Source organism: Elephantulus edwardii, unplaced genomic scaffold, assembly GCF_000299155.1.
Source record: "Elephantulus edwardii isolate Elephantulus edwardi_28Jun2011 unplaced genomic scaffold, EleEdw1.0 scaffold00292, whole genome shotgun sequence".
NCBI classification, from domain to species: Eukaryota; Metazoa; Chordata; class Mammalia; order Macroscelidea; family Macroscelididae; genus Elephantulus; species Elephantulus edwardii.
In genome coordinates, this window is record NW_006400042.1 from 1,642,606 (window position 1) to 1,662,110 (window position 19,505).

Here is a 19,505-nt window from a genome sequence, read left to right on the forward strand (position 1 = left end):
GAGGGACAGCACAGGAGGGGAAGACCCTCTGTGAGGTGGTTTGATTCAGTGACTGTAGTAATCGGGATGGGTGTGTCAGAGGCAATGCAATTGGCACAGGATAGAGCAGGGTTTAGGGCTATTGTACATAGGGTCGCTATGAGTCGCAAACGACTCAACAGCACATAACAACAACAATATACTACCATTATTCCAAGTTAATATTTTCCCCCCTCTGAAGAAATAAAACACTTTGTATTTAAGCTAAAAGTCCTTTTTACTGTTTCTTTAGCTCAACCTAGACCCTTTTCGGCATTCTTTCTTATCCTTCTTTTAGATATAACACTGTTAAAAATAAATTACACCTGAGACTAGCTACCAAGTCTCGTAAAAATATACTTAATGTTTAATATAATTTAAGAGTTCGTTCTACTTTCCTCTGGTTATATAAGAAAGTAAAGGGGAGGAATTTAAAATTTTTTAATTTTATTTTATTATTTTCTCTGTGTGTACCATCGAATTGGATCTGACTGGTACAGGTGGAGATTGTTTCTCCTTCTCCTGCAGAACATCTGATGGATTCGAAATGTATGCGCCTCTTGGATTGCAGTGTAGCAAAGGAGAGAAATTTTAAAACTTTGTAGATCACAGAGATATTTGTGAACCATTTTATTGCAGAAGTAATGACTACATTTTCGTTAGAAGCAAATAGGCACAGTAAATAGAAGTGACTTGCTTAGGTTGTCCCTGCAGGTTGTTTTAGTTAGGTGCTGTCAAATTGACAATTCAATAGATTGAAGCCTTGCCCTGTTCTGTGTCATTCTTGTACTCTCCACGATGTTCAAGCCCATGATTGCAGTCTCTGTGTCAGTGCATGTCACCAACGGGCTTCTTTTCTCTAGTTTTCTAAGCATGATGTATTTTTCCAAGGACCTGCACCTCTTGACAACATGCCAAAAGTATGTGAGATGAAGTTTCACCGTCCTTGTCTCTAAGAAGCACCCTGATTGCACCTCATTCAAGACTACTTGTTTGTTCTTTTGGCCAACCATATTGTTGCTGTTATATACCATCCACTCAAGTACCAGTCAAAGTGACCTGATGAACTGATCTGAACATTGTCCTATGTTGTGACATCCTCATTATCTCTGACATACTGTCCCCCTTAGCTACAGTTACTGTGTTAATCCACCTCACCAAGGGTCTACCTCTCTCTGACCCTTCATCTTTCCAAGTATAATGTTGCTTTCTAAAGAATAGCCTCCCTTCACAATGCACCCAAAATATGTAAACTGTAACTTCAGCATCTTTCCCTCTAAGGAGCACTGTGGCTGTATCAAGATATATCTGTCAGTTCTTTTGGCAGTCCCTGGAATATTTAGTAGTATTCTCCAATACCACAGTTCAAAGACATCAGTTCTTCTTTTGTTAATTTCATTTATTATCTCTCAGAGGCATAAGAAGCTATTGAAAAGACCATAGCTCAAAATCACTTTGAGTCTTCAAATTGACATCATTGCTCCTCTCTGCTTCAGATACAGACTTTAACAACAGACTTTTTTTTTGGGGGGGGTGTATTTTTTTTTATTAATTTCAATGAAAATTTACAGAGACTTTGGATTTCTATTCATTCATTGTTGTACTTTTCTCCCCTCCCAACCCTCCCCTCTCTTGGATAAGTAAAAGAAAAATTCTTTCATTGTTTTACAAGCCCTCCCCCAGGTACACTCCACTGTGCAGCCTTCACTCTGGACTCCTGTCATGACAACAATACCTAATCAAATATCCCTCTTAAACAGTTTTCTCCCTCATCTGTTTCAATGCAGTATACATTATTGAACCCATCTTTCTCAGTCTCCCCCAAAACCTGATGTCAGTCCTGTTTTACAACAGTGGCACCATGCAGTATTTGTCCTTTTTTGACTGGGATACTTTACTCAGCATCATGTCCTCCAGGGCCACCCATTTTGAATAATATTGAATGAGTTCCTTGTTTTTCAATGCAGCATAGGATTCCATTGTGTGAATATACCACAGCTTCTCTATCCATTTGTTTGTTGATGGGCACTTAGGTTGTTTCCATCTCCTTGCTATTGTGAACAAAGCCACAATAAACATGGGTGTGCATATATCTGCTTGGATGTCAGTTATGGTCTCTTTGGGGTTTATTCCCAGTAGTGGAGTTGCTGTGTCAAATGGTATCTCTATTTGCAACTTTTTGAGAAAGCGCCATAATGCCTTCCACAGTGGTTGCACCATTTTACACTCCCACCAACAGTGAATAAGGGTTGCAGTTTCTTCACAACCTCACCAGCATTTGTTGCTTGCTGTTCTGTTAAATTTTGCTATTCTGACTGGTGTGAGGTGATATCTCATAGTTGTTTAATTTGCATCTCTCTTAGAGCTAGAGATTTTGAACATTTCTTCATGTGCTTGTTGGCCATCTGAATATCTTCTTTGGTGAAGTGTCTGTTCATATCCTGTGCCCATTTTTCTATTGGATTATTTACCTTTATCTTGTTGTGGTGCTCAAGTATTTTATAAATTCTGGATATAAGTCCCTTATCTGATATATCATGACCAAATACTTTTTCCCAGTCTGTGGCTTCCCTTTTTACCCTGTTGGAGAAGTTTTTGGATGTGCATAAGGTTTGATTCTTATAAGATCCCATTCATCTATTTTATCTTCTCCTGGTTGTAGGTTTTTCAGGATACTTCGAAGACTGTTTATGTTGTAGATTAGGACTTGTAGCATTCTTTCAAGCTTTTCTTTAAGGAAGCTTATAGTGCTTGGTGTTAGTCCTAGATCCATGATCCACCTTGAGTTGGTTTTTGTATATGGAGTGAGGTGTGGATCTTGCTTGAGTCTTTTGCAGATACTGTTCCAATTTTTCCAACACCATTTGTTAAAAAGGCTGTAGTTTCCTCACTTAACTGATTTTATCTCCTTGTAAAAAATCATTTGACCATAGATTGATGACAACAGACTTTGCTAATGCAGTATGTATTTGGATTTCTTGTCTGTTCGTGCCAAGGGTGTTGATTGTGGATCTAAGCATTATGAAATACTTGATAGTTTCAGTCTTTTCTCCATCTATCATGCAATTTATATTGGCGCTGTGGTGAGGACTTTTGTCTTCTTGATGTTGATTATGTCCATATTGAAGGCTTTGATCTTTGTGCTTCAAATCCTTACTTCAACAACAAAGAAAGTTGTGTCATTTGCATAGCATTGGTTGTTGATGAGTCTTCCTCCCATTCTAATGCCACATTTTCCCTCATTGAGCCTCTTGAATGATTGGCTTACTGTTTCGATTGAATTATTGTCATTGTTGTTGTTATGTGCTGTGTAGTTGACTATAACTCATAGCAGCCCTATGAACTATGTATGCATAGCTTTGAACCCTGTTCTATCCTGGGCCAATCTCTGTCTCCAATATGCTGTGTCTGTTACTGCAATCACTGTGTGAATTCATGTCATCCAGTCAGGATCTTCCTCTCCTTTGCTGATCTTTCACATTACCGAGCATGATGTCCTTCTCCAAGGTCTAGTCCCTCCTGGAAAAATGCCCAAAGTATGTGAATTAGAACTTCAAAATCTTTGCTTTCAATGAGCAACCTGGTTTTAAGTCCTCCAGGACAGACTTGTTTATTCTCTTGGCAGTCCATGGTATATTCAATACTCTTTTCCAGCACCACAACTCACAGGCATAAATTCTCCTCCTATCATCCCTAGTCATTGTCCAGCTTTCTGATGCAAAGGTAGTAATTGTGAAACCCATGGACTAGATCAGACCTTAGTATGCAGACTGACATCACTGCTCTTCATTACTCTGGCAGAATCCCTGACAGCAGACTTTCTCTAGTGCAATTTGTCTTTTGATTTCCTGGCTGCTGGTACCAAGAATGTTGATTGTGGAGCCAAAGAAACTGAAGCTATTAACAATCTCAGTCTCTTCACTGTCTATCATGATACTGCAAATTTTACTTAAATATTTGAAATAAGAACATAAAAGTCTTACACTAAGATAATACCATTAATGTCAGTGATGATATATATTATTTACTTGAATATTTGAAAATAAGAATGTAATATTCTTACATAAAGTGAAGTGAGTCCTTTAAAATCATTTTCTTTTATTTCCTTGATTTTATTGTTTTGAAGGTCAAGCATTCGAGTATCAAATGGAATGTTTCTGGGAACCGAGGTCAAACCTGAGAAATAAACACACATTGTATTGTAGAAAATTATGTTGAAGATAAGATTTTTAACACAAGTAAAATACACTTTCTTTAAAATCCATGATCACCATTAATCAACAAAGACTTAACATTGTTATTGATGATGACCATCCTTCTTGGAAAGTCCTGGATCAGGAACCTGATTGATTTTACAAGTATCTTACATGCTTATCTGTTAAGGTAACTCCATGCGTGAGTGCCCACCTGCTCCAAGGTGGAGCTGATTTTTTTGTGATTGAATGCCTGCCTCTGAATAAGTTTTTACTCACAGCTATTGTTTGGAATTAAAGAAATAACACCTGTCCCCCTCCCAAATAAATGCTGTATATTCCAGACTCTTCCAATGTCTGTGAAGGAGATGTCTTTTTGTATGTAATGAGACTCTGGTAGTGTAGTCCATCTCTTTTGAGATTCAGGAGAGATCAAGAGCAAGCTAAAAAGTTGAGAGGGAGAAGAATGATGCCCAGCCTTAAACATCTTGATTTCAGACTTCCTCATACTGGCAGAAAGTAAATTTATGTTTGTGAAAGCTCCCACACTTGTTTTCTTTGTGTTAGAGTAGCACTGAATAACTCAGACAGGAGACCTCTGAGACAGTAGAGCTAAGGCATAGGGTTTTCAGTCTCGTGACTTTGTGGGAGCATGTGGCCTGTTTTTTCTCTCCCTTGGAACGGGTAGAAGAGGTTAAACCACTGGCCTTTAGATTGGCAGTTGAATGCTTACATGCCACACCACAAGAGCTCCACACCACTAGAGCTCCAAATATGAAATTAAACAAATATAAATTGGAGCAACTGTTATAAAATATTAGGAGCTAACTGACAATGGAGGCTGAGCCTCTGGGATTCACTTTTGTACCAGTCTTTTAAAATCTTTAGTGGTTACAGTGCCAAACTGGAGCAAATGGGCCTTTTAAGAAGCTCAACATCTATAATATTGCAAATAGAAAAGTAAGATTGTTTTCTTGCACATCAACATTTTTATTCTTACTTTCTTTAACTAGTTAACTAATCAGAAAAAGATTCTGTGATTTATAAAAATTTATCTTTACACACTCTCCTTTAACTTTTATTTTTCATCTGTCCAATGATGATTATGAAAGTAAAGTGATTTGACTCACAGCTGTTTTCCACCCATATTATCATAGTTAAGGTCATATAGCAAATTGCATTGGGAAAATCTCCATCAGGGAACTCTCCAGAGTGCTGAAGAGCAACTATGTCAGTCTAGAGACTAAGGTGCACCTAATCTAGGCCCTGGTTTTCGCAGTTACTTGCTGTGCATCAGAGAGATGGACAATGACTAAGGATAATTGAAGAAGAATTGACACTTTTGAGTCATGCTAGAGAAGAGTCTTGAACATAACATGGACTGCCAAGAAAACAAATAGGTCTGTCCTGGGGAGAGCGAAACCATGTTTCTCCTCGGAGGCTAGGATTTTGAAGCTCTGTCCCATATACTGTTGGCATGTGGCCAGGAGAAACTGGTCCTTGGAGAAGGACATCGTGCCTAGAAGGATGGAGGAACAGTGCAGAAAAGAAAGCCCCCAGATTAGACGGATTGATAAAGTAAATGAGGCAGTGGTAGTTGGTGAGTCAGAATTAGTGAGAGTAGCTCCTTTATGCGGATAACACAACCCTGCTTGCTGAAACTGAGGAGGACCTGAAGCGATTGCTGCAGAAGCCAAGGACTGCAGCCTTCAATATGGACTGAAGCTCAACTTCAAGAAAACAAAGATTCTCACCACTGGGCCATTGGCAGTATCAGTATGGATGGTGGAGAGATTGAGATAGTTAACAGTTTTAGTTTACTTGATTCCACATTCAACAGTCTTAGTAACAGCAGCCAGGAAATCAGGAAATGAATTGCGTTGGGAAAGTCAGCTGTGAGGGACCTCTCAAGAGTACTGAAGAGCAACAACGTTAGGCTGGGCACTAAGGTGTGTCTTGTACATAGGGTTGCTATCAGTCACAAGCAACTCGATGGCACATAAGAACAACAACAGCTCAGGACAGGGTAGGCTTCAGAGTTGCTGTACAGAGGGTCTCTATGAGTTGCAGGCAACTCTATGGCACATAACAAGAAGTTAAAACTTAAAAAGTAGAAATTGACTGCTTACTAGAAGATGAGCAATTGAAAACAACCAGCTATTCCAGGGGAGAAGGGGTGATAGTGTGCAGTGTATATTTACAGGCTTGGAAATGTAGTGGGCATATCTGCTCTCTCCTGGAGCTGCACTGTTAGTTAGAGTTGATTCTGTGGCAGTAGGTTTGTTTTGGTTTTTGTCAACTCAGAATTAAGTACAGCTGTGTATTTCCTCTTTGTATAGATGTTCAATAAGTGTTAACTAGATGGTTAAAAGACTTAATGGTTGTTCCCCCCTCTTAGATTAAAAAAAAAACATAGAAAAAAGAAAAAAATTACCAAGACCTATATGTAGTTTATTTCTTCCTTACTTTTCTTGCTTTAATTAGATGGTCCACCTTTGAACTGAACATACTTTATTTACTGAGAGTCATACCATAAAAAGTTAGGATTACTGATAAAAGAAATTCTTTTCCACCTCCTTCTTTACCTTGTGTATGTTCAACAGTACATGAAGTCTATGAAGTGTTTTACAGAAAAAGTACTTATTTCTACTACCTATTTTCTATCACTTTTATATATAACACTGCCCATCAACTGATATTATTTATTAATTTGTGTAAAAATGAGTTGTAGACAATAGTGTATTTTTAGTGAGATAAGCATTATTCCTGTAGTAGCTCTCTGCCTTATTATACTTGATAGTTCTACTCAGTCAGAAAAGGACAATATGGAGCTCTGGTGGCCTAGTGTCAGGAAGCTTCACTGCAGTCCCGAAAGCACGCAGTTTGAGGCCACTAGCCACTCTGCAGGAGGATGGGGAATCTCCTACCTTATAGTTAACTGCCTCTGAAAACCTTCCAAAGGGTCAGCTATGGGTTGGTTCCAATTTGATGGTACACAACAACAACAACAACAGTCCTACATTGAATAGATAATGAAACATTTTTAATATCAACCCTCTATAGTCATATCTATTTAAAAACTTATGCTTTATGATTAATAACAGAGGGGAAAGGGAATAATTTATCAAATTAGCAGGGTGGAGAGAAAATTTATTTCATTTAGAGATGATTAATTTTGCCATCTTTATGAGCGTAGTAGATTATATTGTTTTTAGAAAAGGAAGTGAAAGATCTTGTGGAAGGTGAAGGTTCTGCATAAAAGAATCTATTGTTGATACAGATTTTGACAAGCCTGCTATCACCATAGGGAGACCTGGTTGTGCAGTTGGTTGTGTGTTGGGCTGCTAAATGTAAAGTCAGAGGTTCAAATCTACCAGTAACCTCAATGGACAAAAACAAAAGAGTCTACCTTAATGACATGGATAGGCTAAAACATACATCCAGAGAAAGGTCTTCATTTGCTGATGTGCTAGCAATCAAAATGAAACATATCTCTAAACACCTATTAATTATGGGAATGTATAAGTTATGAATATTGGAATAGTGGAAGTTTAAAAAAATTAAATAGAACACATAAAGATCAACATGTTAGTTATTAGTGGTCTGAAGTGGACTATGCTGGTCACTTTTAATCAGTCATTATCTAATAAGGGAGCTTTGGAGGCCTAGCTGCAAGAAGCTATGCTGCAATTCCAAAGGTTTGTGGTTCAAGGCCACCAGTTATTCCACAGGAGAAAGATAGGCAATCTTTTCCCATGTGATTAACTACCTCTGAAAACCTACTCGAGGATCAACTATAGGTCCATTCTGACTCTGTTACTCAACAACATCATGATCTAATATGCCAGAAATGACAAATTGAAGAATAAAGATTTTGCATTAATAATTAAAAAAATATTTTGGCTTGCTGATGCCATGCATGCACTGGGATGCTGCTGGCTTTCTCCATGCTTATGCCAGGAAACTCCTGTCTGATGCCAGATATGCACTGGGGAGCTGCTGACACATGTGCTGGGGAGCAGTGTACCGGGCAGCAACATGCCAGGGTGAGCAGCAATGCTGTAATCTGAGTGAGTGTGAGCCCAGAACTCCAGTTCCAACATCACCGGCCTGTTCCTGGAACTTAGGTCCCGATGCTGCCAGCCTGCACCAAGAACACTGCTGCCGACACACATTGGGAGCAATGCTAGAACTTGAGTGAGGTACCTAGGGGGCTGTTGCGGGGTCACTGCTATTTGGTTGGATCATGTTGGACACCTTAAGCTCAATCAGAAGAGAGGGAGACAACTGGACCTCGTTCTTGACGGGAAAATCAAGGCTTCAAGTTTTCCAATCAGGTCTATGCTCTCCCCCTTGGATATCCTCACATCCAGTCATCAACTGCGTTTAGCCCAGGGTAGCTTTGCTACCCTAGCTGCAACAATTGTCTGACAGAGGATGTTGTTTCCACAGTCCATTTTTCAAACTGATAAAAACCCAGGTAGGGTGGCTGCTCCACTCTCTTCTAGAACAGTGACTTCAGATCAAGAACCTGCTATCACTTCAGGCATGAAAAACTCTACCACAGCAGTGTCACATAGGAAGCAGGTTACCTTTCCCCCTACACAAGCCCAAAGCAAGATGTGACACACAAAAAAGTGACATAGTATCAATGGATTTCCTGAAGCCAGAAAGTCTTATGAAACTTTCTGACACAGAATTTAAAGGACAATGATTGAATAATTTCAATGGGTAAAAAACAAACCTGAAGAATTACAGGACACTGCAATAAAAAACCAGGAGGAGCTGAAAAAACAACAACACAACAATCCAAAACAATGAAGATAAAACAAAGGTGGCATTAGAGGTTCTGGAAAAACAAACCACAATCCAAAATATGAATTCCAGTATTTAAGATGCTGTCAATATGATGAAGAGTCACATGAACAGAGTTGAAGAGATGGAACACAGAACCAGTGACATAGATGATAGAATTGTCACCACTGATCTGCTAGAACAAAAAGCAGAATCCAAAAGGAAGGAAAAGGAAGAAAACCTAAGAATAATATGAGACACCATCAAGAGAAATAACATACACATAATCAGAATCTCAGAAAAGGAAGAAGCAAGTTGTTATTGTTGTTATTGTTGTTGTTATGTGCCGTCGGGTTGCTTACAACTCATAGCGACCCTATGTACAACAGTGCCAAACTTTGCTCTGTTCTGTGCCAATCGCACTGTCTCTGACACTCCCATCCCTCTTACCCCAGTCACTGAATCAATCCACCTCATAGAGGGCCTTTCCCTCCTGCGCTCTCCTTCCACCCTCCCAAGCATGGTGTCCTTCTCCAAGGACCAGTCTCTCCTTACAACATGTCCAAAGTATGTTAGACGGAGCCTCAAACCTCGAGTTGCTATAATCAAGGATACTTTCTGCAGAATAGTAAATGATCCAGCAAGTATTAAAAGATGGTGGAAAGAATATACTGAATCACTGCATCAAAAGGAATTGGCAGACATAGAAGAATTTCATGAAACAACATATGAGTAAGAGCCTATGGTGATGAAAGAAGAAGTTCAGGCTGCTTTGAAGGAAATGGCAAAAAATAAGGCCCCGGGAATAGATGGTATACTGATTGACATATTTCAACTAACAGATGCTGCCCTGGACATGCTCACCAAGTTGTGCCAAGAAATCTGGAGAACAACCTTGGCCAACTGACTGGAAGAGATCTATATTTGTTCCCATTCCAAAGAAGGGTGACCCAAAAGAGTGTGGAAACTATAGAACAATCTCAATGAAGAAGCAAGTAAAGAAAAAAAATGTTGTGGAAGAATTACTAGAAGAAAATTGCCTAGACATAATGAAGAATGTTGTTGTTGTTGTTGTTGTTGTTGTTATGTGCCGTCGAGTTGTTTGCGACTCATAGCGACCCTATGTACAACAGCCCTAAACCGTGCTCTATCCTGTGCCAGTCTCATGGCCTCCGACACACCCATCCTGATTACCCCAGTCACTGAATCAATCCACCTCATAGAGGGTCTTCCCCTCCGGCGCTGTCCCTCTACACTACCCAGCATGATGTCCCTCTCTAAAGACCTGTCTCTCCTTACAACATGTCCAAAGTATGTCAGATGAAGCCCCAGAATCCTTGCCTCCAAGGAGCAGCCTGGTTTAAGCCTCTCTGGGATGGATCTGTTTGTTTTATTGACAGTCCATGGTACATTCAATACTCTTCTCCAGCACCACAGCTCAAAGGCGTCAATTCTCCTTCTATTCTCCCTAGTCATTGTCCAACTCTCTGATGCATAACAAGTGATTGCAAAAACCATGGCCTGTATCAGGTGGACCTTAGTCTCCAGAGAGACACTGTTGCTCTTGAGTACTTTAGAGAGGTCCCTAACTGCTGACTTCCCCATCACAATACGTTTTTTTATTTCCTGGCTACTGGTGCCAAGAGTGTTGACCGTGGAGCTGAGCAAACTGAAGCTGTGAACACTCTCAATCTCTTCGCCATTCATTCTGATGCTACTGATTGGTCCGGTGGTGAGAATTTTTGTCTTCTTGACATTGAGCCTCAGTCCATACTGAAGGCTGCAGTCCTTGACCCTCTGCAGTAAGTGCATGAGGTCCTCCTCAGTTTCAGCGAGTAAAGTTTTGTCATCTGCATAACGCGGATTGTTGATAGATCGTCCACCAATCCTAATGCCACACTTCTCATAGAGCCCACCCTTTCAGATAATCTGCTCTGAATACAGGTTGAAAAGGTATGGAGATAGGACACATCCCTGGCGTACAACCTTCCCAATTTTGAACCATGCAGTGTTGCCCTGCTCTGTTCTGATGACTACCTCTTGGTCCAAGTATAGGTTTCGCATTAGCACGATTAAATGTTCTGGGATTCCCATTCTTCTCAGAGTCAGCCACAGTTTGTTATGATCCACACAGTCAAATGCCTTTGCATAATCAATGAAACACAGATAGACATTCTTCTGGTATTCCCTGCTTTCAGCCAAGATCCATCTAACATCAGCTACAATATCCCTAGTACCACGACCCCTTCTAAATCCAGCCTGGACTTCCGTCAATTCTGTGCTGATGTACTGTGCCAGTCGTTTTTGGATAATCTTAAGTAGAATCTTGCTTGCATGTGAAATCAATGCTATTGTTCTGTAGTTTCCACACTCAGTTGGGTCGCCCTTCTTTGGGATGGGAACACATATAGACCTCTTTCAGTCAGTTGGCCAAGTGGTTGTTCTCCAGATTTCTTGGCACAACTTGGTGACCCCATCCATGGTAGCATCTGTTAGCTGAAATATGTCAATTGGTATACCATCTATTCCGGGGGCCTTATTTTTTCTATTTCCTTCAAAGCACCTTGAACTTCTGCCTTCATCACCATAGGCTCTGCCTCAAATGCTATTTCATTAAATTCTTCTGTATCTGCCAATTCCTTTCGATACAGTGACTCAATATATGAAGCTGAGAGAAGAACACCACATAGGATGGACCCCAAAAGAAAAACACCAAGACCTATCATAATAAAATTTGCCAGAACCAAAGATGAGAGAATTCTGAAAACAGTGAGGGAAAAACCAAGAGTAGCCTATAAGGAAAAGCAAATAAGATTAAGTGCCAATTTCTCAGCAGAAACCATTTGAGAAGGAACACAGTGGAATGACATATGTTGAACACTCAAAGAACACTACTGTTTACCGAGAATACTATTGTTGTTGTTGTTATGTGCTGTCGAGTCGTTTGCGACTCATAGCGACCCTATGTACAACAGCCCTAAACTGTGCTTTTGTCTATCAAATATAAAGGAGAGAAAGAGATATTTTTTTTTAAAACAGAACCTAAGGGCGTTCTTCAAAACGAGACCAGCATTACAGGAAATAATGAGAGATATCCTTCTTATAGACGTGCCACAGAAAGCAGGATAGATCAAAGCAACACCACCAAAAAGAACTCAACAAAATGATAGCAATGAAACATTGCCTCTCAGTGATCACACTGAATATAAATGGTTTTAATGCACCACTGAAGAGACAAGGAGTAGGAGATGGGATAAAAAAACCAAAGACCATCAATGTGTTGTCTACAAAAGACACCCCTGAAAAATGAAAGGGTGAGGGGGAAAATATACCAAGCAAATGACAACCAGAAAAAAAAGCATGAATTGTGTTTTTAATTTCTGATAAAATAGATTTCAATGCAGAAACCATCATGAAGGACATGGAAGGTAATTACATAAAGATTAAGGGGTCAATAGGAAATGAAGATATAACAATCATAAGTATCTATGCACTAAATGAAAGACCAGCAAAATACATAAAACAAACGTTAAGAAACTGAAAAAAGGAAATAGCACTACTATAGTAGTTGAAGATTTCAGTACACCACTCTAAAGATACAACTTCCAGAAATAAACTCAACAAAGATGCTGAAGGATTAAAGCACAGAATAAACCAACTTGATCTCATAGATATTTATAGGCTAATGCACCCACCCCCCCCAAAAAAAAGCACAGAATGCCTTCTTCTCCATTGTGTCTGGAACATTCTCCAGAATAGATAACATTTTAAGACACAAGGCAACAATCAATAAATTCAAAAGCATAGAAATACTACAAGGAATCTTCTCATACCACAAATGCGGTAAAATTAGAAATTAATAACAAGAGGACAAAGAAGAAAAAAAGCAATACATTTGGAAGCCAAACAACACCTTGTTTGAACATGAATGGGTACTGGAAGAAATAAAAAATGAAATTAAAAAGTATCTTGAAAGATATGACAATGAAAATACCACTTAACCAAAAACCTCTTGGAAACAGCCAAAGCAGTAATTAGAGGTCAATTTATAGCAATAAGCAAACACATTAAAAGACAGGAAAAAATGACCATTGACTCTCTAATCCAACATCTCCAACAAATTGAAAAAGAATAGCAAGAAAACCCAACACCCTAAAGAAACCCAAACAACCTCAATATAATGATAAAAATTTAGGTAGAAATAAATGAAAAAGAACACAGTAAAACAATTGAACTGATCAAAAAAACCCCAGGAGTTTGTTATTCGTAAAGGTCAATAAATTGTATAAACCACTAGCAAAACTAACAAAAGAAAAGAAGGAAAAGACACAAGTAATCCACATAAAAGATGAAATGAGCAATGCCACAATGGAACCAACTAAAACAAAAAGGTTAACAATGGAATATTATGAAAAACTAAACTTAAACAAATATGAATATCTAGAGGAAATGGACAAATACTTAGACAATCACAACTTACCTAAACTGACACACACACACAAATTGAACACCTGAGCAGGCCCATTACCAAAGGTAATTACTGGCGAGCTCTGGTGGCCTAGTGGCAAGAAGGTGTACTGCAATCCCAGAGGTGCACAGTTCAAATCCACCAGATGCTCTGCTGGAGAAGGAGGAACAATCTCCTCCTGTACCAGTCAGATCTGATGACGGTGTACCCACACACACACACACAGACACACACACAAAATAGTAAAATAAAATTTTTTAAAAAAGTAATTACAAAATTGAAAAGGTAATAAAACAAGTTCCAGCCAAAAAAGTCCTGGTCCAGATGGTTTTACAAGTGAATTTAATCAAACATTCAGAGAAGAACTGTCACCTATTGTACATAAACTATTTCAGAAAATAGAAAAAGATAGAATTCTCACAGACTCATTCTACCACCAAAAAACTATAGAAAACTATAGGCCAATATCTGTCATGAACATAGACGCCAAAATCCTGAATAAAATCCTGAACAATAGAATCTAACAATAGATAAAAAAAAATAATTCATCATGACCAAGTAGAATTCATAACAGGTATGCAGGGATGTTTCAACATAAGAAAAATAATCATTGTAATTGATCACATTAATATAGCAAAGAACAGGAATCACATGATCCTGTCAATTAATGCAGAAAAGGCCTTTGACAAAATGCAATACCTTTTCCTTATTAAAAGAACAAAATAGTAATAGAGGGGAATTTCCTCAACATAGTAAAAAGTATGTATGAAAATCCAATACCCAACATTGTTCTCAATGGAGAGAAGTTAAAGGCATTCCTCTTAAGAACAAGAACTAGGCAATGATGCCCAACACCTCATGTATTTAATGTTATATTAGAATCTTAGCAGTAGTAATAAGACAAGAGAAGGTAATAAGAGGTATCCAAATTGGCAAAGAGGAGGTAAAATTATCTCTATGTGTAGATGATATGATAGTGTACTTAGAAAACCTTGAATACTCAGCAAGAAAACTACTGGATATAGTTGACTAATTCAGCTATGTGGCAGGATACAAGATCAAAATACGAAAATCAGTTGGATTTCTCTACAGTAACAAAGAGAAAATAGAACTGGAACTAAGATAAACAATACCCATCACAATAGCTAATCACAGGATTAAATACTTGGGAGTAAATTGAACTAGAAACACAAAAGACTTATCCAAAGAAAATTACAAAACATTGTTGTTGATTAGCTTCAAGTCAAGCAAGACTTGTAGTGACCCTGTGAACAAAAGGCTGGAAGCCTTTCTAAATCTATCAACATTTATCAAAGTTCATAGAGTTTCGAAGGTGTGTTACTTACGAAGTGGATGCCTTTGATGTGCTCAAATTTGTCATAGTATGTTGTTGTTTTTATGTGCCATGAGTCACCTGTGATCTGAACCCTTCCCTGACCTTAGCCAGTCTTTCTAACTGTGACATTCCAACCTCCATCGCCCCAATCACTATTAATCTATCTCATCTAGGGTCTTCCTCTCCTGTGCTGTCCGATCACCCTTCAGAGCATGTTGTCCTTCTTCAAGGATCGATCTCTCCTGGCCACGTGCCCAAAGTAAATGAGGCAGAGCATCAAAATCCTAGCCTCCAAAAAAAAGACTTGTTTTCATCCTCTCTAAGATAGATCTATTTTTTTTTTTTGGTAGTCCATTATATGTTCATGACTCTTCTTCAGCACCTCAACTCAAAGACATTTATTCTTCTGTCATTCTTAGTCATTGTCCAACGCTCTGAAGCATAACACGTAATTGAGAAGACCATGGCCTGGATTGGATGCACCTTTATATCTAGATTGGCATTGTTGCTCTTCAGCACTCTGGAGAGGTCGATGACAGTAGATTTTCCCAGTACAGTGTTTCTTTTGATTTTGTGACTGCTGGTGTTAAAAGTGTTGATTCTGGATCCGAGTGAGCTGTCGTTGTTAACCACCTCCACTCTTCTCCATCTAATCTTTCTCTTCTTGATGTTGAGCTTCAATAAATATTGAGGAGTACAATCCTTGACTTTGCAACAAGTGCTTCAGGTCCTCCTAAAATTCAGCAAGCAAGGTTATGTCATCTGCATATCTCAGGTTGTTAATGAGTCTTCCTTCAATCCTGATACCACACTCCTCATAAAGCCCTGCTTCCCAAATGATCTATTTCGCATACAGATTTAAAAGATATGGAAACAGGATGCATCCCTGACACACTCCTTTCCTCATTTTGAATTATGCAATGTTTCCTTGCTCCGTTCTGTGGTCTGCTTCTTGGCCCAAGTAAAGGTTTTGTACAAGCATGATCAAGTGCTTTGAGATAACCATTTTTCTCATGGTTAGCCACAATTTATTGAGATTAACAGAGCCAAATGCCTTTGTATAGTCAATGAAACAGACATTCCCTGATTTCAAGTTCTACTACACTGCTGTGGTTAAGACAGCATGGTACTGGTACAATGACAGACATATAGATCAATGGAATAGAGCTGAGAACCCAGAAATAAGCCCATCTACCTATGGTCAACCGATATTTTGAGAAGGAGATGAAATTAGTTAAGTGGGGAAACGACAGCCTTTTAAATAGTGTTGGCAACATTGGAAAACCATCTGCTGAAAACTCAAGCAAGATCCACACCTCACTCCATACACAAAAACCAACACAAATGATCATGGACCTAGGACTAATACCCAGGACTTTAAACTTTGTTAGAGAAAAGATTGGAATTACCCTAGAAGCACTAATCCACAACTTGAACAATCTTCCAAACATTCTGCAAAACCTACAACCAGCAGAGGATAAAATAGATGAATGGGATCTTCTAAGAGTCAAATCCTTATGTACATCCAAAAACTTCTTCAACAGGCTAAAAAGGGAAGCTACAGAGTGCCGAAAAATATTTGGGAATGACATGTCTGATAAGGGAGTTTTATCTAGAATTCATAGAATACTCGAATGGCATAATAAGATAAATATAAACAACCCAATTACAAAATAGGCACAGGACATGAATAGACACTTCACCAAAGAAGACATTCAGATGTCCACGAGCACATGAAAAAATGTTCAAAATCCCGAGCTCTGAGAGAGATACAAATCAAAATAACTATGAGATATCACCTCACCCCAGTAAGATAAGCAAAATTTAAGAGCAACCAACAACAAATGTTGGTGAGGTTATGGAGAAACTGGAGCCCTTTTCACTATTGGTGGGAGTGTAAAATGGTGTAACCACTCTAGAAGGCAGTATGGCATTTTCTCAAAAAGCTGGAAATAGGAATACCATTTGACCCAGCAGTTCCACTACTGGGAATATAACCTAAAGAAACCAGAACTGCCAACCAAGCAGATATATACACACCCATGTTTATTGCTGCTTTGTTCACAATAGCAAAGAGTTGGAAACAACCCATGTGCCCATTAACAAAGAAATGAATAAAGAAGCTATGGTATAATCACACAATGGAATATTATGCAGTGCTGAAAAACATAGTATACAAAATGGGTGATCATGGAGGACATTATTCTGAGTGAATTATCTTAGTCACAAAAAGACATACTGAATAATGGCACTGTTATAATGAACAGTACTAATATGGGAGATGGGAAGAAACTAAGAAAAGAGGGGATAAACAATGAAATCATTGAAAGAGATGAGGGAGAGAAGTATATAAAATAAATATATGATTATGTATTATTGACATGAAAAGAATCCAGAATAAGAGTTTCATAGTAAAGTGGTCCAGTTGGCAGTGGTGGTGGTGGTGTGACTGTTTAACAATAAAAGAACTTTCTTTTCCCAGAAAAGTATTGAACTATGTGGGAGGGCTGACGGGGAGGAAAATGTGCAACAATCAGTGAAAGGAAATCCAAGTTCTTTATAAAATTTCATTAAAAATCTAAAAAACAAAAAAATTTCAAGATCTGTCCTGAAGTGCAGTGCTGTTAGGGATTGCACACTATCCATACATATACAAAGAATTCCTGTTAATAGATCTATTATTAAAATATAGCCTCTACCCCCTAATCCAAAGATGAAGATAATGAGAATTTGTACCTATTTTGAAATTGATTAAGCAATACCATAAATTAACATTAATAATAATTGGACACTGGATCACAGTATTTGGAAACAAGCAGGATGGGTAGATAGAAAATACAGTCTTAGTGACAGAAATGTGACTAGAGGTTGTATGGAAGAATTTCATACATTCAATAATACATTTGTTGTAAATACTAAAGAAAAAAACCCATAAATGACAGTTATGTAAGCAGAACTCATCTGATTTGATACTTTGGAACCTGACTGCATCTGTGGAAAATAAAGGGTGGAGAAACTAATTTTCTGCCATTTCAACAAAGCTAGTGGCCAACTATGAACCAAACCATCACTTGCTCATGCGCAATTTCAAATTGAAATTTAAGAAAATGAAAAATAAGTCCACAGGAGTCAAATTATAATCTTGAGTTTATCTCAAGTGAATTAAAAAGCATCTCAATAAGAGATTTGGTACACTGAACAAGAATGACCAAAGATAAATTGAAGAATAATCAAGGACATTATTTATGGCAGTTAAGCAAAACATCTATGCTAGCTAGTTCCCATTGATTTCATGGCCTAGAAACTGGTAAGAAACTGCACTGCAATCCCAAAGGCATGAGTTTCTAGTTCACCAGCTGGTCTGCAGAAGGATGGACAGTCTCCTCCAGTGTGATTTACTGTCTTTGAAAACCCGCTGGAGTGTCAGTATGGGTCAGTTCCAACTTGCTCGTGCACAACAAGATAGAAGGGGCGTCCCCACAGATGGAAATGCCATCATAGGTGAAAGACCTCAACAATCTGAAAAACCCAGAGGTGTTCACGGTCCCAATGTGCCTGGTTTTACTGGTATTTAGCCTAAATGGATCTCAGATTTCCTACCTTGAACAAGTGAGCAATAGTATGCTCGAGCTGGAAGTTCTGGAGTTCTCAAACCTCACTTGGGCGGTAGGCTATGTAAGTTATAGGCCAAGGGGAGACTTCAGTCCCTAGCCAGGTGGCATAGCCTGGGATAAGATTGAGGAATGCAGAGACTGGGGAATGCCATGAAAATGATGGAATTAGGTCTTGGAGTCAGTGAAGCCAGTTCCTAGCCAACTTGACTAGTTAAGGGTGTGTAGAGTTATTTGTGGCCTATGGCTATAGTGGATTTAATCTATTTTAAACTTTGCTCCAGTTGGATAATTTGGAAGATTTGGGGACTTTCCGTTTGGCTCCAACTAATAACGTGAATTATTTGTTTCAAAGGTCACTAGTTAAAGGTGTAAATAGCTTAAAAAAAAAAGGATATCATTCATAAAGAAAGCAAAGACAAGAACGAACAAACACAAAATAAATGTCAGAGGAGACTCTGAAACTTGCTCTTCAAGTAGAAAATCTAAAACAAAGAGATGAAGTAACAAAAAGAAAGTATTTTAAGGAAGCATGCGAAGACTTACAAAACCAGAAAGGAAGACTGCTCGGAATTTCTCAAGATAAAAGAACTAAAGGAGTTGTTGTTGTTATGTTCCTTTGAGTCACTTGCGACTCATAGCGACCCTATGTACAGCAGCCCTAAACCCTGTTCTGTCCTGTGACAGTCACACTGTCTCTGACACACCCATCCTGATTAACCCAGTCACTGAATCAACCCACCTCATAGAGGGGCTTCCCATCCTGCACCCTCCCAATCATGAAGTTCCTCTCCAAGGACCGGTCCCTCCTTACAACATGTCCGAAGTATGATGAAGCCTCAGAATCCTTGCCTCCAAAGAGCAGCAGCCCAGTAATAACCCTTCCCAGGATGAATCTGTTTGTTTTCTTAGCAGTAAATGGTACACTCGATACTCTTCTCCAGCACCAAAGCTCAAAGGTATCAATTCTCCTTCTAGCCTCCCTAGTAATTGTCCAACTCTCTGATGCATAACAAGTGATTGCAAAGACCATGGCCTGTATCAGACACACCTTAGTCTCCAGAGTGACACCATTGCTCTTCAGT

At 38.8% G+C, this 19,505-nt stretch overlaps 2 protein-coding genes across 3 annotated transcripts in view; one reads left to right on the forward strand and one right to left on the reverse strand.

Annotated features, from left to right (window-relative positions):
• Nucleotides 1-19,505, forward strand: part of CENPP (centromere protein P) — a 565,831-nt gene that overhangs the window by 246,906 nt on the left and 299,420 nt on the right. The window lies entirely within an intron of this gene.
• The window catches only part of ASPN (asporin), a 42,491-nt gene that overhangs the window by 16,517 nt on the left and 6,469 nt on the right, over nt 1-19,505 (reverse strand). For both annotated transcript variants that reach the window (XM_006900719.1, XM_006900720.1), the window contains exon 2: nt 4,082-4,194. In XM_006900719.1, coding sequence (XP_006900781.1) covers nt 4,082-4,194 — 113 coding nt within the window. The remainder of the gene's footprint in view (nt 1-4,081; nt 4,195-19,505) is intronic.